Source organism: Chlamydotis macqueenii, chromosome 2 (assembly GCF_036417535.1).
Source record: "Chlamydotis macqueenii isolate bChlMac1 chromosome 2, bChlMac1.mat, whole genome shotgun sequence".
NCBI classification, from domain to species: domain Eukaryota; kingdom Metazoa; phylum Chordata; class Aves; order Otidiformes; family Otididae; genus Chlamydotis; species Chlamydotis macqueenii.
Window position 1 is genome coordinate 22,659,463 of NC_141557.1, and position 27,933 is coordinate 22,687,395.

Genomic DNA, 27,933 nt, shown 5'->3' on the forward strand with positions numbered 1-27,933 from the left:
ACTGGGGGGAAGGGGGGGAAGTGAGTACATAAAATCCTAAAATGAAAGTGTATCTTTCAAAATACATGTAATGCACAAGCGTAGTTGTGACTTTATTTATTTGCATCAATTTATTTATTTGATCTACAGGAACACTACATTTAGTTATATTCACCAGTTTCAATTAAGTTTCAATTAAAAGATAAGAGAGATTAAGCTGCATAAACCAAGATTCACCTCTCAGATGCTAACTACTACTAATTCAGTGAGAGCTGTCTTTTCCAATATACTTGTTAACTTATTGTATAACAAAACTACTTTCAGGAACAGTATATCTAACCAGTTTATAAGCAGCGACCGGGCTGCGATCGCCAGAGGCAAAGCCCTCCGCAATAAAAATGCGAAGCATCCTCAACCGGGCCTCCAAGCCGCTTGTAACAGCCAGCAAACCGCAGCACCGGAGCGCCCCGAGCTGGACCGGCCACCTGCCCTGCCCTGGAGCCGGGGAACGCCCGGGGCGGGAGGGGCAGCCTGCGGGGCGGGAAGCGCTGAACCGGGCGGTTGCTCCGCGGCAGGCCGTCCCTCCTGGCCGTAGGCCGGGCGGTGAGGCGCTCTCCCCCCGGATGTCTGCGCCCAGCGGCCCGACCCCTCCTTCCCCATCCCCCCGTAACAGCCACCCACCCCCACAGAGCACCCCTGCCCCAGGGACCCGTCTCTCCTCCACCCACCCCTTCGCGAGAGGGGACCCCACTGCACCCCCTACGCCCTTCATCCCGCCTCCCACCACCCCTCCGCCGCGCTCCTCCCTCCGCCCCCTCCAGCGCCCCGCCCCCGCCCTTTCCCTTCGGTTGCCCGCCCGTGTGCACGCGCGCTGCGGCCGACCGTTGGCGGCGCGGGGTCCCGGGCGCCCCTGGGGCCGAACAGGGAACGAGGCACCGCGCGGCGGGCTCGGGGCTGGCGGAGGCGGGAAAGCCCGGTGAGGCGCGGTGCGGCCGGGAGACGTCTCCTGAGGGCTCGGAGCCGCCGGGAGACGAGGGGGTAGGCGCAGCTGCCTGCCGGGGAGTTTAGGGGCTCTGCTGCATCCCTGCAGGTCTGCGGCGGGCGGAGAGGGGAGGCGAGGAGGATGTGACTCCGCGGGAAGATGAAACCGAGCGCTGTGGAGGCCGCCGACAAAGGAGTTCGTCCTCGTAAGCGACCGGTCGCTGGGGGTGGCCCGAGGGAGCTGCCGTGCCGCGGCTGAGAGCTGAGGGTAGGGGGGGGGTTCGAGCTTTTCCCACCGTCAGCGGGCTCGCTTTCAGCCGCGGCCTGGTGCCGGTGACGCCTTCCTGGCTCTCGTGGTGAGACCCCCCACTCGGCCTGGGGCAGGTTTGGGGCCTCTTGCCACTGTCAGGCTGGCGGCTAAGCACGCCTTGGGCTGGCTTTGTTAGGGGTGGACAGCTGAAAAAACCTTGGGGTAGTTTGGGGAATTAAACATAAAAGCGTGGAGCTGAAAAGGTGTCTGACTTGCTCTGTTGTACAATATGCTTGCCCTGCGAAGAAGCTAGTAGCTGTGTTGAAGTTCGCTAGGCCACTGCCGTGCAAGCTGCTCCACCCAGGCAGGTCTTTGCTGGTATCAGGAGCACGCATGAGAGGCCGCCTCAGCATGCTAGGCCCGGAGTATTAAAATGCAGTTGCTTTACAAGAGAGGCTCTTTACTGTTACTGCAGTACTACCAACTCACTCCAAATTTTTCATTATTCCTAAGAAGTTTGATATGTATTTTTTAATATTAATTTCAGTATTTAGGGTGTTAATTTTTGAACTGACCTGGCCATAACGTGTGTATTTGGTATAACACCGTATTTGATCCCTGGTCATCTACAGAATTTCACTTGCACACCTGCTTGTCAGCTGTCTTTTCTGTTGAGATTCTGAATCAGTTACACTATCCTCAGCCTCCCCAGTTTCCTGTTTCTCTTAATTCTTTTGGTCTCCTAGATTGTAGAAAGCTGACTGCTGTTCCTGCTTCGCTTACCTGTGTTCATAACCACTACTTAAAGAATCTTGCAGCATGAGTGGTGGTTCTGCTCCCCCTCCCATCTTAGATCGTTTCAGAGAGGGAGAGAATATGTACAGGGGAACTGGTTTGTATGTTGGCTTTTTGTCTCCAGAAGAGGCCTACTCACTTCCTGCAGCAGCTCTCATTGTCTGTTTTGATATCCAGAAGAGAAGCAACTAGGAGTTAGGGTGTCAGTCAGTGAGGAAAAAGCAATGTAAAACTAATGATGTGCAAGTCTTGGATGATTGTCACTGGTTGTAAATGGATTCCTGTGGAAGTACCTAGGAAGGAAGAAGGTAGAATTACTTTCACTTGATAATATTATTCTAGTTTCCAGCTATGTTTCACTACAGGGACTTTGTGAGTTACATGTTAGTTCTGTACATTTAAGACCCCCTCAAAGTATCCCTTTTCCTTGTACTTCTGCAGCCTCCCCTAGAAATCACATCTTAGTGTCAGCAGCATTCTTTGGCAGCAGACTACTACACAGGGTTGCCCTGTTGCTTAGAGAATCAATTCCTATTTTTCATTTTGTACCTGATTCCTCTTTTTTTTTTTTTTGATGCCCTGTAGCTCTTCTACTGGAATAGGCTGTTTGGATATTCTTTCTTACATTCTTGATTTTCTGTATCTTTATTCTTTTTTCCCCTAAATCATTTACTTTACAGACTGGTAAAAGTCTTAATCTACAAGGCCATTATGCCTTTGATCATCCTTGCTACTCTTGCAGGCTGTATTTTAAGATGTAGTGGATTGCTGCATTTATAAAGTGGCATAATAAAATTACCCATTTTATTTTCTGTTTCTTAGCCATTTCTATTTTTTCTTTTTTTTGATTGCTACTCAGTATTGAGCTGATGTTCTTGTAGAACTCTACGACACTCCAAGATTTCTGTTGAGAAATGAGACTTAATTCTCACCTAGACTGAATTTTTTAATTTACTTATTTAAATGTCTAGTCTAACAGTTAGACCTGTGTGGATTGCTGTGTCTTGAGTATCAGGAAAGTTCATCAGCACAGTTTAATTGCTGTATGTGGTTTCTCAGTTTTGGAGTAAAATGAGGACAGAAAGAGTGGTCATAACTAGAATGGTTCTGAACTTTAAACTTAGTTTTCCTGCATCTCAGATGGGTCCTCAAAATGTAGATAAATAGTAGGATCTAGGTCTTACATTTTTTTGCTGTTTCAGTTACTTTTGAGCATTTTTTTGTTCTAATAAGTCTCTGTATGAATGCTTTAGGTTTCAGATGTGTAAGGGAGATAGATTGTGTTCTAAAATGGTGTTCTTGCGATTATCAGTGGCTGTGCAAGTACTGTATATACTGTGGTACAGAGACAGCAAATACTTGCCGAACTGGGTGAGAAAATGAATGACATTGTATAGCAACTGAAATAAAAAGTCAATTTTAGGATATGATTTTAAGAAGAAACTTTTAAGGGCTTTATGTGCTATTATTATTAATGTATTGTTTTTGACATATTTAACATATAACTATTTTTTAAAGTCCTGTATTGCAATGAAGCTTGCCTTGTCCGTTTCCATAATTTAGGAATTTTCCTTTTTGAAAATTAAAAATAAACAGTTTATAAAACATAGTCCTGTTTAAACTCCCTTTTCTTTTTGCAGCAGATGGTATGCAAGCAAAAACAGAAAAGACAAGATCATCTCTGAAGAATGTGAAAAAAGATACAGGAAAACTAGAGAAACTTAAATATAAGCCACTCACTGGGAAGGTGTTTTACCTCGATATTCCATCAAATGTGATCTCTGAAAAAATAGGAAAGGACCTCAAAGAGCTAGGAGGGGTAAGTTAATGGGCAGATACCTTTATGAAACTAGAAGAAAATCTGCATATGTGGAATACCTTTTCCATGTTCTTTGTGACTGCATTTCAGTGTTACTTGTATTTTATACGTGACAGGATTTTTTAAATGTTTATCGTGATGTTTAGTATAAGTAATTAACTTATAAAAAATTATTTTGTTGTTTTTTGCTAGAAGCTGGTTTGCTAATTGTAACAAAAGTGTTTATTATAAAGGTTTATTGTCAATTTATTATTAATTTGCTTAAAATTTTATCCAAATACATAAGTTTCATTGTTTGAGGTTTTATCCAAATATGTAAGTTTCATTGTTTGAGGTGATTTTTTTTTTTCTGCCGTTTCTGACTATATTGACATGTTTACATGTTTGTCGTAGTTTAGCCCAGCTCTGGACCAAGCTACGCAGTCTCTCACTCACTCCTCCCACCTTCCAGTGGGACAGGGAGGAGAATTGGTAAAGAAAAGAAGGCAAAACTCGTGGATTGAGATTTAAAAAAAAAAAGTTTAAGAGGAAAACAGAAGAAAAGAAAAGAGATGGAAAACAAACAAAAAAACCCCAATAACAGAAAATACTTAAGCACAGTAATTTACAGTACAATAGCTCACAGTGGACCCTGATGCCCAGCTTCCTCCTAAGTAGGAGGAAGCTCCTGTCAGCACCTCCCCACTTTATATACTGAGCATGATGTCACATGGTGTGGAATGGCCGTTTGGCCAATTTGGATAAACTATCCCAGCTGTGTCCCTCAGCCACAGGTGCCACCAGCTCCAGTTCCTCTCCCAGCTCAGGTGAAAATTAACTCTGTCCTAGCTGGCACTAGGACAGTGTTAAAACTGAAGTTGTTCAGCTGAACCTGAAAGAGATTAATATTTTGCATATGCTTTCTAAAAGTCATTAACTTCAGTAAGTGCATTCTGCACATAGTATGTTAATGAGTGTTTTTAAATACTCTTATTCAAGTCATAAATTTTATAAGTATCTTAACACTTTTTTGTTCCTAATTCTCTCTTCTATATGGAAGAAACATTTTGCTGCAAGCAGGTACAGGATATCATAGTAACATACAAGCAATGCAATTGCTTAGTCCACTTTAAAGTTGAATATTTTGAATTAGCATAGAGGAATCTTGGCAGTTAAAGTATTAAACACACTTTAACCACAGAAGCAAGAGGAATCTGCTTGAATTGCTGGCTATTCTGAACATTGCTTTGGCAATAGTTTGATCTCAGAAGAGCACTAAGCAGTTTTATGAAATTGATGCTTGTAACTCAAGATGCTGTCTGAAATTACAGTTAAGACAAGGAATAGCAATAACATGGTTTTGAGTTAAATGGATCTCTTTACACTTAACATTAAATGAGTGGATGTTATCTTTTGTCTTTCTCTTTAAAACAGAATTTTAGAAATTCATATGTGAAAGGTAAGCTTGTAAATGAAAGACTCAAAAAGGAAGTTTTTCAATTTGGTTCTGAGGACTATATCCCTAAATCTGAGGTGCCTATTGCCCTCAAGATCATCTACCACACGTGTTTCTTTGTTACTTCTGTAGAGTGCGCTCAAAAGTGCCTCTCTCTGTATGTCCCATTTCTGTAAGAGGTACCTAGAGCAGAATTGGAAGGCACAGTTTCAAGTTTGCTGCCTGTGCAATTTGTGCTTTCCATACTGATTAGTGGAGAGAAGGAAAATATTTTAAGCTACATAAACTGTCAAGAAATAAAAAGGGAAATAGAGTTGATAATCACACAACAGTTGGTAGTGAGAGACTGAAGGAGCAAAATGGAAGAGAATAAGCATGGGATAACCACTTTTGTCTTGCTGAGTATGAAAATATGAATCTACTGAAGTCTCCTACATTTTTGAGAAGTGTTATGAATACTATAGGTGTGAAACATCGTAGCTGTCCTGAAATTCTAATTTTTCTGCTGGTTCTAAACTCAATGAATTTATAGCTTTTTGCAACCTGTAAATTTAATTTGCATATACCTGGCTTTAAGTTTATCTGAATGCTTCTGTGTAATTTCTGTTACATAAAAGAACATAAACTATGATTTTACTTGAATTTTTCTGTTTTTTCTAAATGCAGTGCCTGAATTCTTCTATTTGGAAAGTATTACAGCTAGATTGTTCAAAGAATTCTAATGATTGAAACAAAGCAAAGCTCTTTTGATAGAGATTACAAAATTAAGAAATTGAAATTAGAATTTATGACATGTAGGATGCTACGGCAGCTCAATTGTAATTGTCAACCAGAGCTTTAGAAAATATCTTCTCATTAATTCAATGTTTTTGAACTTAAATTATTCTAGAAGTTTTTTCACTTCTCTTTAAACTATGCCATGTAAAATTGAGTTACTGGTTTATTGTCTTGAAATAATTACTTGCTTTATATCTTTATATTTAGAGAGTGGAGAGTTTTCTTAGTAAAGATATCAGCTATCTGGTGTCTAATAAAAAGGAGGCAAAATTTGCACCAACTCTTGGTCAGATTTCTCCTGTTCCTAGCCCAGAATCTGCATGTAATAGAGGAAATAGTTCACCTCATCCTAGCAACCGAAAACATCGACATGACGGAAGTTCATTTAAGACAGTAGATACAGTAAGTTTCTTAGTAATAATACTGCAAATCAGGTACAACTCATGGGATATGCTCTTACAATTTTTCTTCTATTTTGTTTCCTAAAGATGGCAACAGTTGCTTGAGTGAATAAGGTTGTTTTTTGTTTTATTTTAGCAGATCAAACGTACTTTTAAACTAGTTCAGGCTAACTTGTTAAATTTAACTACCTCAAACTAATTAAGCAAAGTTTTCAAAAACTAATTTAAAAAAGAAGCCTTTTCTGCAAATAAGCAGGCTACACTAAAATCTGTTTTCTAATATAGTTTGTCTGACTTATAATTAAACACTGACATTGTTATGTTTGACAGCTGGATCAATATAAATAGGCTTGTGGTGGCATCCAATGATTCCTGTCTCTTTAGCAACACAGCTTGATAATATCTCGCTGCTGTGGTGTTGTTACTGCAGATATCTACAGAAGCACTGTTTGATAACAATTCAAGGAAACAGTTAAAATTGAACACTATGAATATTTAGTTTTTCACATTAGTTGGAACAGTTAGTATCTGAATTTGTGCAGGTTTATGTGAAGTTCCTTACATGGATATGTCTTGCATCCTTTCAAAATACAGTTGGAACCTATTAGCTGTACTATATACATGGTACTTATTTAGAAACTTGACTGAGAGCCAGTCTGTGAGCTGGTCTTTGCATTGCGTAGGTGAGAACACCTGATTTTGCAAATAATGTGGATAGGTAAAGGCATGCTCATTATGAACAAACAGCTAATGGTACAAAAGGAGATGCACTACTGATAGAAAAGGTGGGGATAAGACAGAGGCTGTGATTATATTAATGACTGTTAGCTTAATTTGGCACAAGTCCAGCTGATAAAACTTCATCTTTTGTCATGTGCCACTGGCTGCTTATTCACACCTGTGGTGTTCCAGCAGTAACATTGCTTCAGCCATGCAGTGATCTAATTTGGCTGAAAATGACTACTTGCTGGTTTGGTTTATATTGGGTTGGGTTTTTTTTTCTTTTTTTTCCCCCAGACTGTATGAACCCTAACCTTGTGGAAAGATGTGAATTAATGAAAAATAGCGGTACATTAAACAAAAGGAGACTATCATAGCTAAAATACATATTTGTTAGCAACAATTTAAAGTCTTACTTTTTTTTTTTCTTTGAAATGAGTTCTAACTTGCTACAAATGTGTTTCTGTTTTAATGTAGGTATGTATGAGCAGAGGAAAGTCCTTAGTTGAAAAAGCAATCAAAGAGCAGGTAAGCTGAGTAATCAACAAATTCATGCTTGAGAAACTTTGGTTTTGCTTGTCTAGAAAACAAGCAGTAATAAGAGTGGTCTTAGTGGTCTAAGAGAGAAGTCCCTCATGGAACACTCAGGCAGAAATTGCGGGATCGTCGGAAGTCAGACTGTCAGGTCATGCTTTCTGGGTACTTCCTGAAGAACTGAAAGTCTGTGGAGTCTTATGACCAGTGTTACAAGCTATCAAGTTTGCTAATACAGCTAGCATTTGATAGGTACTCATGCAGTTAAAGTAAATGTATAAATTCACTGTCTTCAAATCTTAGTTACTATAAAATATGACAATAGACAACCATTTTGGCTTTATGAAAGGTTAAATATAATCTTTTGATGAAGTGCTGTGATACGGAGATGGAAAAGTCGGTTGAGGAGAGTGGCAAAGAGAGTCTTTTGGCAAGAAGAAAAGCACCTGCGGTTTGATCTCAGCTTTCATATTATCTGTTGTAACATATTTTTAATTATTTTACATAAACTACTGTATATTGCTTAAAGTTATTGATATAATCTATTGTTTGCAGGACTTAATCCCCTCTGGTAGTATCCTGTCCAGTGCTTTGAGTTGGGGCGTGAAGATACTTCATGTTGATGGTAAATTATTTTTGTTTGATGAAGCCTAACTTGAACTTGTAAAATTAATGTAATTATTCTTTTATTGAGTTCAAAATATTAAAAATTACAAATTACATCAAACACAAAAATAAACTCAGCTGAGTAAAATTCTCCATCTTTTTGCCAGATGTTAAGAATTACATTGAACAAAAGAAAAAGGAGCTCTACCTAATCAAAAAAGCAGGCAGTTCTTTTAAAGATGTGGTAAGTGGCTCTTTGCCAGTTGTGAAAATGCCAGTTGTGAAAGTGCCATTTGTTTCATTAACTGAGAAAACACAGGTATACTAAATACCATCTACTGTGAGGCTTACAGATTTTCTTTTAATAGTCTTGCTCATGCTCAGTTTTTCACAGACCAGTATGTTTTATGAATTTATTTTAAAACATCTTTGAAAAATAGAAAGGATTAGCCATACATTTCAGCATTACTCAAAAATAAATTCCATAGCAGTGTTGATTAAATAATATGCAGACCTTTGCTTTTGCAAAGAATATCTACGACTCAAAAGTACTGAACTGTTCAAAATTTCCATTCTGCCTGCCTCAAAAAGAATAAATAATAAAAACTGTAGCTTGGTTTTAGTATGATGTAGATTATGGTTAAATTGCCTTGTATAATATTCCCTATGAGACAGTGATTGGAAGCCCCTTCCCTTTGATGGACCGTTTTGAAGAATCACAGTTACATTTCCTGCAGAGTCTGTCTCTGGGGAATCTGTGTCAGTTGCTCAGCTCTGCATCTTTTCCTTCCCAGTCTTTAACAAACGTGTATAAAACATCTTCGAGCTATTCTGCCAATAATGTGCAGTTGGCATGTGAAAATCCCAATTTCTGCAGATTTTAATGTGTGATATAGTGAGACATTGAAGCTATTTTAGCTGCTTGTATGTTCCATCTGCAGTTGCTCTGTAACTTAAATATATGAAGTTGTACAGTTACCTAGTCTAGGCAAGGGTCTGTAATAAGTAAATGGAAACATACCATCTAGAGTATGTTACGTTGTTTTGGAATGCAATATTGGCTAATTATTGAGGCCACATTAAATCCTCTGCTAAGTCATCAGTGTTCATGGGTAGCAGGGTGAGATTTTTTTCCAAGTAGTATAAAATACGAGTTTGTACCTTTTCCAGAATCAGTTACAGCTAACAGCTGATGCTTGGATGTAGGCTTAATTCTTTTTCTGCAGAGAAAATACTCCTTTTGATTTTAACCATAATTGCTAAAAAAACCTCCACACAACCTGTGTAAATCCATTCAAATGAGAAGAATTATTTTAACTGGAGAATGTTGCTATCTGCGGGTTTTGGCGGTGTTTTACAGCTTGTAGTTAATTAGCATTTATAAAATGTAAAAATGTTTATCTGTATTTAAGAATCAACTTTAAACCATGGCAAGGTATTTTGAGGGAGAGAGTAAGTGAATAAACTTACCTGTGTGAGTTTTGTTTTGTTTTGTTTGGTTTTAGTTTTAGGAAAAATAAATTGGAACATCTCAACACTTCTTTATTTATTTTTTTTTTTTCAGTGTAGAAATAAATATTCCCTTGGGAATTTCCCTTGGGAAACATGTTGCCATATATCATAAGTACTAGTGAGCTTACTTTCCTGCAAAATTTATCGTGACTGTGTATGAAGTCATGATTAACACAGGGAAACTCTCCTAACTTAAAATTAATTACAGCTAAATCTTTAAGTAAAATACAGAATAATATTCACAGGTATTTTACACCTTCTCTTTTTTTTCAATAGGGAAAACAAGTTACTGCTCAGAAGTCAAGAAGTAAGTATTTCTGTATTTGTAGACTTTTTTGTTTTGCCTTTTTGAACGCTTAAAAATGTGCTACAGTTCTCATCTGGTCAAGTGTGCTGCTGTATTCTAATTTGTATGTCTAAGAAAAGCATGTGGAAAAACTTCATGGAAGTCGAGTTTGTCAAATGAGTTCTAAAATAATGTCTGATACTGGAGTAACTTGTTGAATGAAGAAAAGTATTTCTCTTTTTATTTCCTTTTCTCTCTCTTGAGCAGGTAGACTGAAAAATCCATTTGTCAAGGTGGAAGATAGAAGTCGGTAAGTGTTCTCTTTTTGCATTCAATAATATGGTTCTGAAACCAAGCAATTGAGAAACATTTAGTGTGCCTTGAGGAAGTAGCCCTCAGATTTCAATTTTCTTTTACTTCCCGACTTGAGATGCCAGGCACACTGTCTTCTTATAATAAGATACACAATTTTCATCTCTGCATACTCTATGTTAAGCCACTGAATGAGATTAAGCAGGCAGCAGTATAATAGGGAATATTCGCAATAGGTAGTGGAAGTGGAAAGTTAATATGTAGCTCCAGTTTGTAGATAATGAGTGAGTTCTTTGGGTTACTTTCTGCCAAGGGCTGGCCATAGGAATGGAAAGGAAACCTGGAAGCTTTGAACCTTGACATCTTCTCTTAGACCCAAATCCTATTGCCCACAAGGCCAATGAAACTTGGTATACTAAACTTCAGTCTTGTAGTCCCAACCTAACTTCTGCTTTATGATGATGTTTATAAGCTCCCAATTTTTTGACCTAATTTACTTGACACGTTCCTGAATTAAAAAAAAAAAGAGATCTAAACCTGATCTTACACTGTGAGTTGGTGTAGTAAGTATGAGGGACATGAGGATAATGGGGACAATTGGACAAACGCAATTACAAGTCCAATAAATTTGTATAGAAATATGTTTGAATTTGACTTCTGAATGTAGCCGTGTACTAAACACCTGAAACAATTCTAAATGTTTATGTAACAATGTTTTTTAATGTTTAAATATTTATGCAACATAAGTAACAGTTCAGATGCAGAACAAGATGCTTAGCTGTGACTATTATGTTTTCTAGACTTGCTGTTCTTCTGCCTGGATAGCTTATAATAGTGGGGGGGAGGAGCGGGGGGGCAGAAATCAGACTGAACTCTGGCGTCAGCATTTCAGTCAACTGATTCAGTATGTGAACTTCTCTAATGCATTCAGAGCACTGGTACAGTTGCTAGTTCCGATACCCACCTAAGTACAGTGCTGTATGGGAAAATTGTCTTTCTGGAAAATTAAAAGGTCCATTTTAAAAACGATTTTCTATGGTGAATTGACTAAAATTTGTCCAAAAGCAAGAAAATTGTAAAATGGAAAAAAAAAATTAATGCATTGGATGTTAGGAACTGCTTTAGCTACTTTTCAGGGACATGGATGCACCATCATTCAAATTGTTCTTAGTTTTATTGGTTACTCAACTCTCAACAGCAAATAGTCATGAAAGCCATACTCCAGGGAATGTGTAAGACAGCTATGGAAACTCAAGGCAAATCTCTTTTGAGAAAGTATAAAGTTTATAGGAAGGAAAGAGGAATGACTTATTCTAGGGTATTTGTCTGCTTAGCATTCTGTGTGTATTATAGGTAAAAGAGAAACACTTTTCTAAGATTTTTTTACCTGATTGTAGTTTGTGCTATATATTCCTTTTTCCATTTTTGATGGTTCTAATGCACTTGTTCTGTCTAATACAGCCACTACAGACCATTTTATCTGCAGTTACCAAGTTTTCCAGTTCTGAACTACTGTGTCCCAAGACCATACAGTCCATTTGAGGTGGATAAGAAGTATTCTTCTGGTCAAAAGCAAACTCAATCTAAGCAAAGGTTTGTTGAAAACTTGTTACTGAGGAGTGGATAGAGGAGAGTGTGGTTCCCTAAAATAATTCTAAAGTATTTGTTTTCTAAAATAATTGCTCTGCTTCTAATTTTGTGTGATATTTAATACTAATAGCCATGTTTCAGCTGATGTATTTGCTGCACTGTAACTGTTCGTGTCTGTCTATCTTTTTGTACCCTCTTTATCCTATCTTTAGTCCTTTTTTTGGACATACAGATGCATACATCCAAAAATGCAAACTTCTCCTATCACTGTGGGTCAGCATAAGATATTTTTTTCCTTTCTGCCACTGGTTTCTTCTTTGTCCTCATCTTGGATGCTATCCAGTAAGTATTTTACAGGAAGTGGTTTTCTTAAGATTTCTTTTGATATCTGTCAGTATAATGCTAAAGTAGGCATTTAAAAATTTTTAAAACAGTGATATTCAGTCACAGTGCAAAACATTGTTGATAAAGTCTGATTTATAGAAATTAGACTCTGTAAATACTGCTTCAGCTCTCTGGAGATGAAAAATGGATGCCAGCTGCCCACTAGAATTGCATTTGGTCTTACAGCAAGTGTTTATGTGATACATTTTGTCATTCAGGCTCTATTTGAGCACTCCAAATGCAGGTGGGACTTTTGGTAAATGAGTTTTATTATTTGAAACTACTTAGGAGTCTTAATTATCGGGAGGTTTTTTTTTGTGAATCAAACTGTTGTCTTGAATTTCTTCTACCTAGCGTATCTGGAGTATTAATGATTCTTTCTTTGACTTCTAAAATTGGTTTGTGTGAGAGATTAAAGATATTTTGCTGAAAGGTAGCTTTGCTATATGTAGAACTTTCTGTATCTAGTAACTTTTGCTGCTTTTCTGTCTTTGAGGTGTAAGAATGACTTAAGTGTGATACTTGTTTTCTTTATAATATAGTTTCTGCACTGTTCAGGTTCTGTCCAGTCTTCACCATTATTATAGTGCTGGAGGCTTTTAGCTGATGTTGCCGTGATAAATTTTATTTATTTTTTTTTTTATTTGGGTTTTTTTTTTTTAATTGCAATGAATGTAGAAGTATGAAAAAGCAAAGCAAGTGTAACACAGCAGTAACCCTTGCAATAATAAGGCACTTTCTGATGATGTCTCTTCAGAAGGGGTTAGAAAGGCCCATTCTTTCCAAAGCATTAAAAAAAGGCAAGAAAAAAAAAGAGGCAATATTATTTTCCTTTATATAGATTAAGGAATATGATATATTAAAAATTTCAGGAGTTATATTTGAGTGAATATTCGTATTTAATCTTTCAGGTTGGCACATGCCAAAGAGATACTTAGGTGAGAGATGATTTCATACTCGGCAGGTAAATGTGAGGAATGTCAGTTTCAGGAGAGAGAAAGGGGAGTGCTCGCTTGTTTATCTGGGAGAAAAGCTTGTTGTAGTTAAGCTGTCAGTTCTTCTTGCTTCTGCATCAGGCAAGATCTGCAGACATTTTTCAGTCTTCAGACGGTAAATTCTGTTGTTTATATTCTGCTTTACTGGTTCTCTGATTTTTACAATTCTAAAGAGGGAGGGTGAAAAGTACAGAGTTAAGTGGAGCCTGTGCTGTGGAACCTGACAAATGCTGGGGCAGGTGTCACCAATTTAGACTTGTTGATTGAAAATTATTGTTGAAAGCAGTGTACACTTATGCTGAACAATACATCACTATGCTTTGTAAGTTAGAGATTTTTCAGGACAGGTTTTTTGATGTGAAGTCACGAGCTTATATCTATGCAGATATTTGGTAAAGTCTGTAGAATTATTTTTGGCTAGACAGGGAGATGGCACTGTTCCTCTGAAGTAAAATGGAAGTAGAGGATTGATGGTTTTGCTTTACCATCAGCATGTCGTCCTTAGGTGGTTTAATAGTGAATTGCAGCAAATGAGGATTGTGAAGGTCATGGAGCAGCTATTGAAAACCTCTTCCTCTTTTAATCTCCAGGAAGAACTTGAGGTTCATTTCCTCATCTTTCCACTTAGACTGTACCTAGAAAAACAGGACAAAATGACTTTTGGTCACCATATTCAAAACTTACTTATAACTAACAAATATGACTGTTCTTTACTTCTAATAAAGAATGAGAGGTCAAAACCAAGTGGTTTTGCTGAGTATTTTCTTGGCATCGAAAATACTGACAGTCGATGAGCTTTTAGAAGACTTTTTTTTTCTAGTTTTGATTTTATCAAACCTCCTTTTATTAACTATGCAGAGAGATTTCAATGTGTCCTTTGATTTATCAAGTGAATTTTTTTTGTTCAGTAATTTTGCATTGTTTAATCTGAATCAGTGATGGTAGCACATCTGTGTTAACCTGGATGTTTTATGCTTATGTGTAGTTGTGCCTGTCTTGCAGTAAATATTTTTTAACTAATGCATAACTTTTCTCTTTGTTTTTCCTAAGCATTGACTAACATAATGTAAGTTTGAGGGGAAATAAAGAATTTTTTTTTTTAAGTGAACAAGAATGAACATACTGCACGGGGCAAGTATAGACCTCAGCTTCATATTTGAGACTGATTAATATATCTTTTCTGTTAACAGAAACAAAATAAATAGTGACAAGGACTGTGGAACTCTTGTTCAGCTCCCTCAGAAGGACAAAAAAAAGAGAGGATATTGTGAATGTTGTGGGAAGAAATATGAAGATCTGCAAACAGTATGTGAAATGTCAAGTATATGCTTTGATACAGTCATATGTCTTAAGTGGTATCGACGGTGGTTTCTACTTCGTAGTTTAATATTTATTTTTATCTTAAAAGATTTTCTGAATGTATCTACTAAAAAGCAGCAAGTGGGTATTTTTTTTCCCTTGTAGGTTTTAAATCTCAATTGCTGCTTCTGTGTGTGATAGTTGAAGGCACTAGTAGTTCATGTCTCAGAGACACTAGTAATAAATTAATGATATTTACTCACTGCTCGATATCATAGTATTGACTTGTATATTCATATCTGTAGCATTTGTTTCATGTTTTTTCTTTAATTCCAGCATCTTGAAAGTGAACAGCACAAAAATTTTGCACAAAGCACACAGTATCAAGTTGTTGATGATATAATCTCAAAGTTTGTTTATGATTTTGTCGAATACATAGATGATGCAAAAAAATTTAAAAGGTAAGTTGTATGTTCTAAATTTTAAAGACTCTGAGTTAAGACATTGAATATAAAGATATTTAGTTCTGAAATTCTGGGTCTGGTACAGAAAAAATTCATATTTTTCAGTCTGAAACAAATCACTGAAATTTGCAATGCAGTTGTACCTGGCAAATCAGTTCTATAAAGCAGAAATTAGGGAAAAAAAAAAAAATTGAAAGTGCAGATGGCATTACAGGAAAATGAAACTGAAAGGAATTGCCAAGAGTTGTCCTACCTATACTTCAGCTTCAGAAAAGCAAGATCTACTGTACTAAAATATTGCTGGCAGAAGGACAAGAATGTCTGGGCATCTTGCTCTAAAAACTTTGTCATTCTTAGTAGCCTAAGAACAGCAAATGATATCCTTCTCAGTCAATTTGATCTCCTTATCAATGGAAAAACTTATCCTAGTCTAATCTAGGTCTTCCTATCTGTACTCTAAGCCTCTTAACTTCTGCCCTGCCTGTGCTGGACAAAGAAAGCAGTTTTTTGGTTTTTTTCTTCATAGCTTAAATGGGCAAGAAGGGCTTGTTTCGGGTCTTGGCCTTTAGGCACCAATGTCTGTGTTACTTGGAACAGTAACTCAGTTCAAGATTGCTCTGATTTCTTGCAAATGAGTCAGGAGATAAGGCATAACTTTCTCATTTATTTAAAAAAAAAAATTGAAGAAATAAAGATATTCTTAGTGAAATCAAAGGAAATGCAAACAGGGTCAAACAACTCATAGCCTAATGAAGGCAAACCTTTATTCCTTTTTTGATTTAAAAATACTCGAGAGGTTAGGTTTGAAATACTATGCCAAGCAAATAATATAATTATGCTAATTTTGTGTGTGTATATCATAAAATATTTGTCAGTATTTATAGTCATTGCTTTACATTAACTTCTTTTGTTCTTAATACTACCATGAATGGAGATTTACTGGAATATTAGACTACTTGGTGTATTTTTAAAGACTGTTACAAGCTGTAGAAATCAATAAGAAAACATCAAATTCAAATATAAGGCACTCTGTACCTCTAGAAATAGTGTGTTGCTACCCTAAATACCTCTTTTCATTAAAAATAAAAACAAAAATTGCTTTGTCAGTTCAGTTGCTTCTCTAGAATCAGTTGCATATGGAGTTATGTTACCCATGTTTTTTTCAAGTGTTTACTAATAATTTTAAACAACTTAATTGTAGGACAAAATGTAGTACAGGATATTTTTCTCCTATTATTGGAAAGATAACTAGACCAGATGAGCTGAAAGAACGACTGAAAAAGCAACGCCTTTCATTGAAAACTTACTCGTGGAAGGATACGGCAATGCGGGCTCTCAAACTGGATCGCCAGCCTGCAGAAGTACAACCAAATTCTGTGCCAATACCTACCCCTATTTCTGGATCTGTCTGTTCAGTTCTTTGTTGTCACTTGTCACAACCTTCAGAACTAAAAAGTAAGTTCAGAAATAATGATGAAAATCATAAAACTGATTGCTCCTGTGCTACAAACTTAAGAGAAACTGTTGTATCATCAAATTTCGTACAACCGCCCCCTCAGAAAGATGACAAAGCATTCACAGAGAACTTGTCTCAAGCTTGTGAGCCATTCAATGAAGAAATGCTGGAACCAGAAGTAAATAAAAAGAGTTTACAGTGTTTTCGGGAAGGCATGTATACTTTATATTCTCATACTCAAGTTACAGATTTTAGTGAAAAAGACAAAAACCTATCACAGCCAAAACGCAAATTAAATAATGCCGCAGTTCTACCAGCGAAGTGTTTGAAAAAAACAGATGCCAGGCCTACGTTTGTCAAGAAACATCGTGATTTATGTGATAATCATCAACAGATGCAGCACAATGCAGTTCTGGAGGCTGAGGTATCTGATACTGCTGTAAACAAAGAACTTAATGAATTGGCTGCCAGCACTGCACATAGTTCACCAGCTGGAAAACTGCACAGAAAAGTGAAGCTTTACTTGGGAAGAAATAAGAGAGAAACTGGGAAACAGAATATGGAGTTATGCGTAAAGTATACAGATGTTCCTGAAGAGAAGAGAAGTTCTTGCAGCTCACCAGTCCAGGCCTTACTGGAATTGTTTCAGACAAGTGAAATACACTCAGAATTTGGAGGTTTTTCAGGTTACACGGAGAACAACGGTTCGGCTAGCATTAAAGATATGTGGGAAGGGCAGAATACAAATGTTACGTGGTCATTATTTACCTCTTCCTCATCCCCATTTGTTGGATTTTAATGCTGCTTTATTTAATACAATGTTTTTCAAATAAATTTGCAAAGTCAAGATTTTGTTCATGGAAACTTTTATTGCTGTATTATATGTAATGTACAGGTGGGGTTTTTTTCAAGTTTTTTTGAAATGCAAAAACTTTTGTATATTTAAATATGAAAAATAAAACTCAGTTGTTGTTTTTTTTTTTTCTTAAAAGGTACTGCTTTATCCCAGCTAGTAAAAGGCTCTGACCCCAGATTTAGGGTTAAATTAATTGCTAGGCAAAACCAATAAGCATGGTGCTAGCTGCATTTGGATAGAAGTAATTTTCTAAAATAATTGATTATGGTACGTTCTAAATAACTACATTATAAATAACTGGATGCTCCATTGTAAATAAGGCAATAATATTACTTGTGGACTACTGATGTTTTGTAGATATTTGGTTGCTTCCTATTTCTTCTGTTCTTTATTAGAAAATGCAAAAAAAAAAAAGGTCACTTGCTTTCCTAATGTTTCTTCTGCTGAAATTGTCTCAGGGAGCCTATGTAATCACAAAGAAATAGGATTAGGATAGCATGTATTGTATTTTTTGGCTACTCTGTGATAATTTCTTTTCAGACTAAAAGTAGCTGTATTGTATACTTCAGCCAGTAGTAAAGCAGTAGATGTATACTTTAATTTTTTTCTTAGAAGAAAAAGCAACAAAAAAAATAACAATAGCAGAGCAGCAACAATAACAACAACAAAACAGCCAGTAGCTTTTTGATTGACTCGGGTAATTTTTCTGATTTTTCTTTCTGAGTAGTAGCCAGCTTGTCTCACTCACTCACTTGGAGGTGGAGTGAAAGACACAAGTGAGAATTGGGAAGATTTTTTTTAATACTTTGAGTCTTTAGCAGAGCTGATCTCTTTCAGAATTTCCATATCTGTAAGTCAGGGCAGGACACGAGTGTGGAATTACAGGAGGTAGTTGCAAAGCTTTATTAATAAATTGTCATATAACAGATCTGAACCAGCAGAAATTACTTTCATTAATTTTGCATAAATTACTTGTTTGCATTTTTATCTCTTGCCCATTTAATCATAGAATATTCTCAAACTTACTTTGTTAGAGTTCTTATGGTTAAAGTGCTTTCAGTTGTTGCATACTATTGTCTGTCTTTTCTAGGACATTTTCTCTGAGGGGTGTAGGTAAAGCTTGGTGTGCAGGAATAGATCAGGAAAATGACATAAAACCCTTTCCTTTTAAAGAGCATATGAATTGGAAGCTTAATGATGAAAATAGCTGCTTAAGGCTTTGCTGTCACCTTAAAGGTGACATTCCTCATTCCACTGTTCATATAACTGCCTGTATAGTGAGGTAAGAACTTTTTGGTGTTCAAACTACAGTTTGAACTCTCGGTTACACAGGTTTCTTCTAATGCACTTCATTTTTTGGATTGTCTTGCTTTCTGTGAATTTGAGAAGCTAGTGTAGGTAATTTGTATGTTCTATTCAAAACTAGTTTTTAATATTGTTGCTTTCTTTTTGTGATGGTTGAGAAACTTGGCACTATATTCCCATACTGTCTGCAGTGTACATCTATACACAGCGTGGGATTCAAAATTTTAATGAAGCACCCAAATCTTTACTGTTAGAAAAAAAGTGAAAGCCCTAACATTTGTTTAGAACAGACACTACTTCAGTTTAAAGTCCAGAGGTAAAAAAAATAAAATATCCCCAAGACTTTTACATTCTAGAAGTATTCTTACTTAAGTGATTGTCCTGTGGCCCAGTGCCCGTTACTGTTTCTTTTCTCATAGCTGTGGCAAGCACCTTTCTGGGGATGCGAAATCTTTTCGCATAATCTTTAAAATGTTAAAATAGAAGACGTGCATGCACATGCATGCCATTACCAAAAGCCTGTGCAGACACTGCTAGTTTGGTATTTCAGCGTAAGGCTGAGTTGTAACTGATCTTTTCATGCCCACTTTGTTTCATTACAGTAGGAGGGACCAAAATTATTTTCAGTAAAGAATTTTAAAATTGAAACAGTAGCTACACAATGCAAAGTTGTGATGGTAGTAACAACATCAAAATAAATATAGGTGTTGAAATCTGCTTTTAGAAATAAAGCATTAGAAGAAATAGTGTTTTACATCGGTTATGCTTACACCAAGTTCTCTTTGGTATCTTTGCAGTGGATACCCAACCACTGCATATGACTTTGCTCCAGGGTGTGTGTTTATCTGGGACAGAAATGTTGTTTTGCCAGGTAAATCTGTAGCATGGCAGAGAGGATGGAGTTCCTAAGGGCTGGGAATGCTTCCGTGTGTGTGCTGATGCGTATGGGTATACATACAGCTACTCATGGGTATATAGTGATAGTGGGGATTAGTGACTCCAACACCACACACACGCGTAAGGAAGTTCTGCAGTAATTTGAGTTTCATGCACTCAGGTAAGCCCTGTGCTCAGCAGCCCCATCCTCAAGCAGGACTCTTGCCCAGCATCTGACTGCAGACCATTTGATGCAGAGTGACAGGCAGGTGACTGGAAAAACTGGCCTTTGGAGTTGGGGGAAGCGAGCACTGAGCATGTTAACATCTCTTCTGTCCTTCACGGGTTGCCTGTGTGCATCAAGGTGATTGAATCCATGTTCCACCTCGAGCCTGCAACAGAAGGGCACACTTAGATTATCCCTTCACACGATCATTGTTCCCTGTGGTGTCCTGGCCTATATAACTGCAAGGCATATGACTCCTTCAACGCATACACGGGGTGCATGTGTGCCTTCATCCTGCACTTTGAGAGAGCCTCAGCTCTGCAGGGCTCAGCTATTGTAAGTGGTGATGGTATCTACGAAGCTCCTGTGGCAGTCTCTGAGGGCAGGAATAATGAAAAAACGGTAGCTGCTCTAACTGATGTAGTTACATGGGGTGAAAATATGAATCCCCCTGTGTTCTGCACTTGGAGAATCATTGTGAACGATATGGTCCCTCTGACCTCTGGGCTGCTGACTGATAAACACCAAGGGCTGATAAAGGCTGCCCATGGTGAGCTTTTGGTCGCATTGACAGTTGATACTACAGTAGCATCAAGTCATAGTCACGTATCTTCGTCTTACACTGAATCTACCCAAAGGTGGAAATCACTTCCTTTGCCCTAGTTTCAGTCTGCAGATACTCCATAGCTAAGATTTTTAAGATAGGCAATTAGATTATATTAAGAATTGTGGGAAATTTCTGAAATAGCAAAGTGTAAAACGTGAACAAGCTTCGTATCGTTCTTGGGTGACTAAGTAATTTGGATGTTATGGAGTCCCCTTTATTCCTCTCACTTTTTCTATTTTGTTTCACCTCATGAAAATATTTTTCTGAAAAACAAGCTGTTTTCATTCAAGTGCCTGTTACCACTCAAATTTAGCTGTGACCTCTGTATGCCTCTAATCTCCACCCTTAAAGACAAATGAGGGGAAATTTCAGCAGCCAATGGATCCAGAGCAATTGTACAGCTTATTTACACAGAATATATGTAGGTGGACTAGGAATTGACTGTCAAAATATATTTCTTAGCATAACTAGTCCTCTGGACCATGTAAGAAGATTGTTTATGCTATCAAATGCAAGCGTAAATAAAGGTAAATAGCACTGAAAATATCAAGCAGTAATGATATCATCACCGATACCTGCAGCACAGTGAAGGTAAGCATGAACTGAGTTCATGAACCAGATTAACATCTCTGAAGGTGTTACGAGATAAATATCAGTTTTTTAACCATGCATTCCTTAAACATTGCTATTTGGCTTCTAATATTCAACAGTGTATTCGCTTTAGAGAATGCAGCTATCCAAAATAAATGCTGAGCATTCCAGATAAAGATAAAAAGATCTGGGATGCAAAGCAGGTGTTCGAGTGGAGTCCAGTTTAATTTGCAGACTTAAATTTTTATTTATTTTATTTTTTTTTTTTTTCAGTTGAGGGAGAATCTCACTTCAAGATTCAGTGTCTCCAGTATTATTTGAGTATGGGGCTGGGGCTTTAAACCCCAGGCTTTCTCTATGACCTTCAGAACAGTTTTGCAACATGGTACTCCAGTGGAACAGAGGTTGAGAGCCTCAAAGTGGAAGTCAGTTCCCAAATCATGGTGGTCACTTCTGCAGTTCAAACCACCAGGCAGAGTAGGAATTTGGATGTGGGTCTCAAACATTTCCAGGTGCAGGAACACCACCACCATCACATGGGGTTCAACTTTCAGGTACAATGTCTGCAAGGAGGGTAATGGCCCTTGGAAAGAGTCTTCTTGCCACAGAAAGATGCGTGAATCTCATTGTATATCTTGCATTCAGCATGGTTTAGCTGAGTAGCTACTTAACTTGTTTCTGAGGATAATTTTCCTTGACATATTTTAGGGGTTACTACAAAAGATCTAACCTAGAAGCTCCTAGATGAATGCAAGCTTTGTATGTTGTAAAACACATGAGATCTCCGAACATTTTTTTATTTTACTGGTGCCCTGCGTTCTAAATCACTTGTTACTGAGCCAAATAAATCTTTTTTATTTGGTAAATAAAAACCTTAGCTTTCTTTGTCACCAGATTTTCTGAGAAACTGCCAATACTAAGTCAAACTTGTAGTTGCGCAGCCCAAGCTGCCAATTCCAAGAGTGGTGAGCAGTGGTCACAAGAAGTGCAAAAAGGATCCCATGCAATGACTAGATGCAGGGTAAAACCCTCAACCAAAAAATTCCATTTGTAAACTTCAAATAAAAAAAAACCAGACAAAGCTGACACAGTATTGTCCAAAACTGGCTGTTCAGTGCTACAGATCCAGATGTTCTTTGAGTCCACAAGAACGTCTTGTCCCTCTTGACACCAAAAATTTTGAGAGATTTCATCAACAGCCTAAGTAAAGAGTTCAGTGGTCTAATTACTTGTTGAATAAAAGCATATTTCTTCTTACCAGTTTTGAATTTACTAGGTTTTAATTCAGTTGAATATCCTTTTATTCACATACCATGCTGCCGGGAGAAGAGAAAGCACCGGCTTACTTTCCCCATACCACCTATGTGTCATTTTATTCTGTTCCTGTCTATTCAATCATCACCATCCTGAATGATCCTGATCTTTCTGCTTTCCGTCACCGTCTTTCTCTGAACATGGCAACGTCCTCACTAGGAATGGCCAGCGCAGCGCTTTGGATCCGGCTGTACCTCCAATTTAACACCCAAATGGATTCTGTGTGATGTGCTCTATATTTAGATTACAATTGCACATGCTGCTTCCTCTTTGGAGGTAATACTCATGCTCTGAACTAAATAACCAGCAGAGTCAAATGTTTTATGTACATTGGTCAAAAAGGTCACTGCTGGACCGTCATGCAGTTAAAATGCACTGTTGGCTGCAATTGAACATGTAACTGGCACTGATACAAGAAAATTTCATTATCATGTATTCAGAACGTAAATGTGGTTCTCGCATGGAAACATTTAGGGCAGTACACTTTTGGTAATAGGTGGCCAGCTGAACAGAGACAATTACAACATATTCAGAGATCTGCCTTTTATCAGGAAAAAGCCTTACTATGTTTTTTATAAACTTAATAAATCGTGATTGACTATCGACCACTGAGAAGGTGTTTGCTAAAAACTGCCCTAGATTTCAGCTACAATCTATTATATTTGAGAAAACAAAAGTTGCTGTGGACGGGGAGGAGTTATACTTTCCACAGCATTAAGTTATTGTAATGTCTGCAGTTGGAGTCAGCGTTATTTTTCCATCATGTCTATGCATACACAAGGCTCCATTGTGTATTCCTCAAAGCAGAAAATTTAGATTTTATCAAAATTATAAAAATACAAAGCAATTTTTGTGGGGTTTTTTTTAGCATTTCAAAACGTGTTCCTTTTTTTCAGCTTTTTAAAGTAGGCTAATTCCTTTAAAACTTTAAAACTGCCTAAGCAAAACTGTAAATCATGATTGCAGTCAATACTACTTACCATAGTGATTACAGCAAAGCTTAAGTTGTACAAGTGGGAGGTAATTTACAACAATACCCCAGATAAATTAGAAGTACAATGTCAACAGGGCTGTTTACGCCATGTATCTTTCTTATTTTATGTGGAAAGGAGAGAAGTAACACTTAGATGTTAAATTTAAGTGTTAAATTATGATTCAAATTAATGTTTGGAATACCTATGGTAAATGAAAAGCTGAATACCTACTTATAAATAACATTTTCTTCACTTTCCCCTGATCATTTGAAATATTGGCGTATGTTTTTCAGGCTTCATTTTTCTGCAATAGTGTGGTTCAGATAGTCATGTAGAATATGCTTGTTATGTTTGGCAAATGGTGAAGAGACATTGCAACATTGGGTAGAACTGTTATTGTTCCTTTAAAAAAAGAATTGGCCTGAATTTTCAGTGTAATAAAATTACATAAATGTTAACTGGCAAAAGAATCAACATTGGAAAGCTGGCCTTGGTTTGCAAACACCAATTTCTTTGGGCACCTCAATATAAGAAGGACATCAAACTGTTAGAGTGTGTCCAGAGGAGGGTGACCAAGATGACGAAAGGTCTGGAGGGCAGGACTCACAAGGAGCGGCTGAGGTCGCTTGGTTTGTTCAGCTCAGAGAAGAGAAGGCTGAGGGGTGCCCTCATTGAAGTCTACAGCTTCCTCCAGGGGGGCAGTGGAGGCAGAGGTGCTGATCTCTGGGGACCAGCGACACGACATGAGGAAATGGGATGAAGCTGCATCAGGGGAAATTCAGATTGGACATTAAGAAAAAGGTTCTTCACTGAGAGGGTGGTCAGTCACCGGAACAGGCTCCCCAGGGAAGTGGTCACAGCACCAAGGCTGTCAGAGTTCAAGGAGCATCTGAACAATGCTCTTAGGCACATGAGTTAGTTTTAGGTAGTCCTGCGAGGAGCAGGGATTGGATTTGATGATCCTTATGGGTCCCTTCCAATGCGAGATAGTCTATGATTCTATGATTTGCTGGAAGAAAAAAATCTGCCCCCAATGTGCTCGTTGCTCAGAGGTGGACTGTCTGACACAGTCCTGAGCAATGTGAAGGAGCATCCAGTGAGGTAAGACTAGGAAGAGCACATCAGTGTTCTCTGCCTGATTACTCAAACGAACCTGGAAAAGCCATCAGTAAATTAAAGTATTATTTCTCTGAAAGATTAAGGTTGTCAAATCACCCATTTCTAACCAATGTGTACAATAAAAGGAGACTTCAGATGTGCAGATCAGGATTTCCTTCATTATGATTTAGATCCTTTAATGTGATACAGAAAACTTCTGCAATTTATTTAAGCCTTCTCTTTCGAATCAATCTTCAGTATTTATCATAGAAGTGTTTTCCTAGACAAATGGTAGAAGGATGTAAACAAGAAGAGGTTTGCAAGGAGAGGGACAGAAGAACTTCTTCAGCTCTCTTGGCTAATCAGTTCTAGCACATATACTTTAAAAATGCCTTTACCTTTGTATTAGTTGGCTGTATTTCTAAAAACAGTTTGAAAAATGTTTCTTAAAATTAGTGAGGAGTTTGACCCAAATAGAGCTGGCATATTAAAAAAGCGCTGTATTTATGAAGCTACTCTCATCATATCTCGCCACAACCCCTGAGCCGACCGACTCAATAAAACTCTGCATTTGTAGTCGACAGCCTGAAGCAGCTGTGCCTTGGCTGGTGCTGGGTTGGTGAACCTTCCACGTGTGACATCTACATCAAATCCCTCAGCATTTCTGGACAACAGTAATGGCAAGAGAAAAATTAAATATATGATGTACTGATCCATGAAACGAGTCTATAACTGTGCTGTGTATCCACTGCATAATGCGTGTAATACATACCCCATGTCACGAATTCTCACTGAAATACTGACACAAGAAGCCGTGAAACAGGATGCCAGTGTGGACAGTGTGGTCTAACTGAAATAACTGTAGAGGTTGGCTGCAGCCTGAAATTGTAAGGATTTATGATTTTCGAAAAGAAAAAAGATTGAAACATCATATTATAGTACTGATTTTTCTCTCTATAAATAGCACTTTCTGATTTTCTTTGCCCACCCCAGTCATGGTCCTTTTAATACCCCGCAGCAGTTTCCTGAGCTAATTGTGCACTGTTTCAGCAGCAGCTCAAGGATTTAAAGGATATTTTGGGGTAATATTCTGTCTTTCCTGTAGTGTATGACTGCAGTGTAAGCAGGACAGAGCAAAACTTACTAGCCACTTTCTCCTCAAAGTTGATCTATATTTCTAGACGCAACATCGATCCCTTAAAATGCCCGTGCTGCTCCCATCCTCAGCTTGTTGAACCATAATTTTGTCAGCATTTTTATATCCCGGGAACTAACTGTGGGAAACTGAATTTCCTCCAGCTACCCTCCAGTAGCTTCCCGTAACAAGACAGTCGCTGTTAAGTAAGCTGAGAGCTACAGGAAAACCAGGCCGGTGGCCCTGGCCTTCCCTGGGGGAGTCTGGCAGCAGCAAAGCTGCAGTGCCTTGAGTGGGGTCTCTCCCGTGGGGAGCCCAGGGAAGGCAGCCTGGAGGGCTGAAACGCTGCAAGGGCAGAAAAGGAGGTGCCAGGTGTCCCGACTGTTGTCAGTGCAAGCAATGCAATTAATATTGATCTGCATAATGGCTTTAAGATGTTGAAAATGAAGATTTTCACTCCTGTTGTTGTTTTCATCTTCCAGCCTATAACGGGCAGCAGCTTTCAGGGCCCTCTACGGTGATGCCCGCTCTTTGTTACACGCTTGTAACCGATGCAGAACCTTGCCGTGGGTAGTTTGACCTCCTATTCTCTTGCGTGGGTGAACTGCGAGCTGCACCTGCCTCTGCGCTGCTCCCGCATCCTTCCTCCTCGCTCGGCTCCGCTCCCCTCATCTGCGTGCCACGGCGTCCTTCCCACCGCCACTTCGGGCACCCACGGGGGAAGGGCTGCCTTAGACAACTGCCACTTCTGTCCCGTTTATCAGACGGAAAGGTAGTTAAGAGGGGCGAGACGGACAGTACTGACGGACGGTGCGGCGGGAGTGGAAATTTAAGAAAGGAGGGAAGGAAATGGAGGTTTGCTCTGGAAAGGGACACGCGAGGAAGAGAGAGGGGCTGGTGGGGGCAGTGCCGGCCCGGGCGAGTTTTGCAGTTGGGGTTCCCTCAGCCCCGGGGCAGCTGCGCAGGTTCCCCTACCTCTGGGGTTTCCCCTCCGGGCTCGCACCGGTCCCTCACGCCTCGGCGAACGACTACATTTCCCAGCACTTCCCTCTTCCGAGCGGGCTCTACGGGGAGGGAGGCTCGCCGGCTCTCGCCATCTCCTTCCCTCGCGGGGAGCGGGGGGGGGGGGTTCGGCGCGGCGGCAGCGGGGCGGAGCTCAGCAGCCCCGGCCCCGCGGCCCCGCAGCCCCCCCCCCCCGCCCGCTCCCCGCACCCCCCCGTGCAGGCGCAGGGCGGCGGAAGCCGGGGCGGCAGTCGGCGGCGAGCGGGGCGGCGGGCAGCGCCATGCGGGCTGCCGCCTGCCTCTTCTCCCTGGTGCTCTGCGCCCTGCCCGCTGCCCCAGGTGAGCCGCGGGCGCTGTGGGAAGGTGTGGGGGGGGATGCCGCGGTGAGGGCCGCTGCGGGAGCCCCGCGGAAACGGAGCCGCTGCTCCAGCAGCCAGGTTGACGGGTGCCTCTCTCCCCTGCCCAGGAGGCGCCGGGCCGGCGGCGACGGCAGCGACAGCGGGGCGGCGGGGCGAGAGCCGCTTCGTCGAGCGGGAGAGCATCAGGCCCCTGCGGCTGGTTGCGGGCGGCGGCGGGGAGCGGCGGCCGGCGCTGAGCACGCGGGTGCGGAGCGGCGCGGCGCGGGCACAGGTAGGCGCCGGGCGGGAGGGCCCATGGCAGCGGCGGTGTCGCGTCTCACCCGCAACCCTCCCCCCCGCCGCGTGTGCTTAATGGGGTTGCGGGGTGAAAGGCGCGGCTGGCTTTCCCCAAAGGAGCGCTGGGAACGCCGGTCCTACCGCAGCAGCCGCCCGGATGAGTTAAAATGGTCCCGGTGCCGGTGAATTCCCTCCCCCGGCCCCTGCGCGGGGGCTCCGGGCAGGCGCAGCCGCTGCCCGCGGCGGCCGGTGGGCTGGGAGAGCGGCGGGAGGAAAGTTGCAGTGCCTTTGCGGCAGCTGGGGTGGAAACGGTGCAGCTGAATTTGGGTTTCTGGCTGAGGAGAGGGCAGGGTGGGTTTGTGTTCTGCGGGCTCAGATGTATTTTTAAAAATAGAAACTGGAATTGCTTGAAATACAGCATGTGAACTTAATGTTGCGATTCAGCTTTCACGTTACTACCCAAATGGGGGGATGTCTTCAAATTTCTGTTCTATGAAGACCAATCCCTGCAGCCTTTAACAAATAACTACGTCAATTTGCATTAAAATACAATGATTTTAAGCTTGATCATGAAGCATCATATTTGAGGTGGTGCATGGCTGTTACATCTAAAGGGGAAAAAACAATCACTGAGTCTGTGCTGTCATAGTTGAAGTACATTAAAAATTTGTGCATTTGAGGTAACTGCTGACATCCAAGATGAGTCGCAGGCCTCTGTT

General features: G+C 39.8%; 2 protein-coding genes across 9 annotated transcripts in view; both read left to right on the forward strand.

Moving 5' to 3' along the window:
- Window positions 1-834: 834 nt before the first annotated feature.
- Window positions 835-17,444, forward strand: DBF4 (DBF4-CDC7 kinase regulatory subunit). 4 transcript variants are annotated; one of them, XM_086741559.1, is made up of 13 exons: window positions 835-955; window positions 1,070-1,166; window positions 3,646-3,824; window positions 6,244-6,438; window positions 7,635-7,685; window positions 8,247-8,316; window positions 8,465-8,541; window positions 10,086-10,116; window positions 10,360-10,405; window positions 11,869-12,000; window positions 14,567-14,681; window positions 15,012-15,136; window positions 16,341-17,444. In XM_086741559.1, exons 2-13 carry the CDS (start codon window positions 1,121-1,123, stop codon window positions 17,392-17,394), a joined length of 2,121 nt encoding a protein of 706 aa, XP_086597685.1. In that variant the 5' UTR covers window positions 835-955; window positions 1,070-1,120; the 3' UTR covers window positions 17,395-17,444. The 4 variants fall into 4 exon arrangements, with proteins under 4 accessions (XP_086597685.1, XP_086597686.1, XP_086597687.1 ...); XM_086741560.1 differs by having other exon boundaries at window positions 10,363-10,405; XM_086741561.1 differs by having other exon boundaries at window positions 921-955; window positions 1,070-1,228.
- A 9,379-nt stretch (window positions 17,445-26,823) lies between these two features.
- The window catches only part of ADAM22 (ADAM metallopeptidase domain 22), a 139,362-nt gene continuing 138,252 nt past the window's right edge, over window positions 26,824-27,933 (forward strand). For all 5 annotated transcript variants that reach the window (XM_086742245.1, XM_086742246.1, XM_086742247.1 and 2 more), the window contains exons 1-2: window positions 26,824-26,918; window positions 27,046-27,209. In XM_086742245.1, coding sequence (XP_086598371.1) covers window positions 26,861-26,918; window positions 27,046-27,209 — 222 coding nt within the window. In that variant the 5' untranslated portion in view covers window positions 26,824-26,860. The remainder of the gene's footprint in view (window positions 26,919-27,045; window positions 27,210-27,933) is intronic.

Excerpts from the sequence above, each read along its gene's own strand:
- DBF4 (XM_086741559.1), top strand. The coding sequence starts at position 1,121 with ATGAAACCGAGCGCTGTGGAGGCCGCCGACAAAGGAGTTCGTCCTC. Across the intron at positions 3,825-6,243 it reads ACCTCAAAGAGCTAGGAGGG|AGAGTGGAGAGTTTTCTTAG; the intron begins GTAAGTTAATGG and ends CTTTATATTTAG. Across the intron at positions 6,439-7,634 it reads CATTTAAGACAGTAGATACA|GTATGTATGAGCAGAGGAAA; the intron begins GTAAGTTTCTTA and ends GTTTTAATGTAG.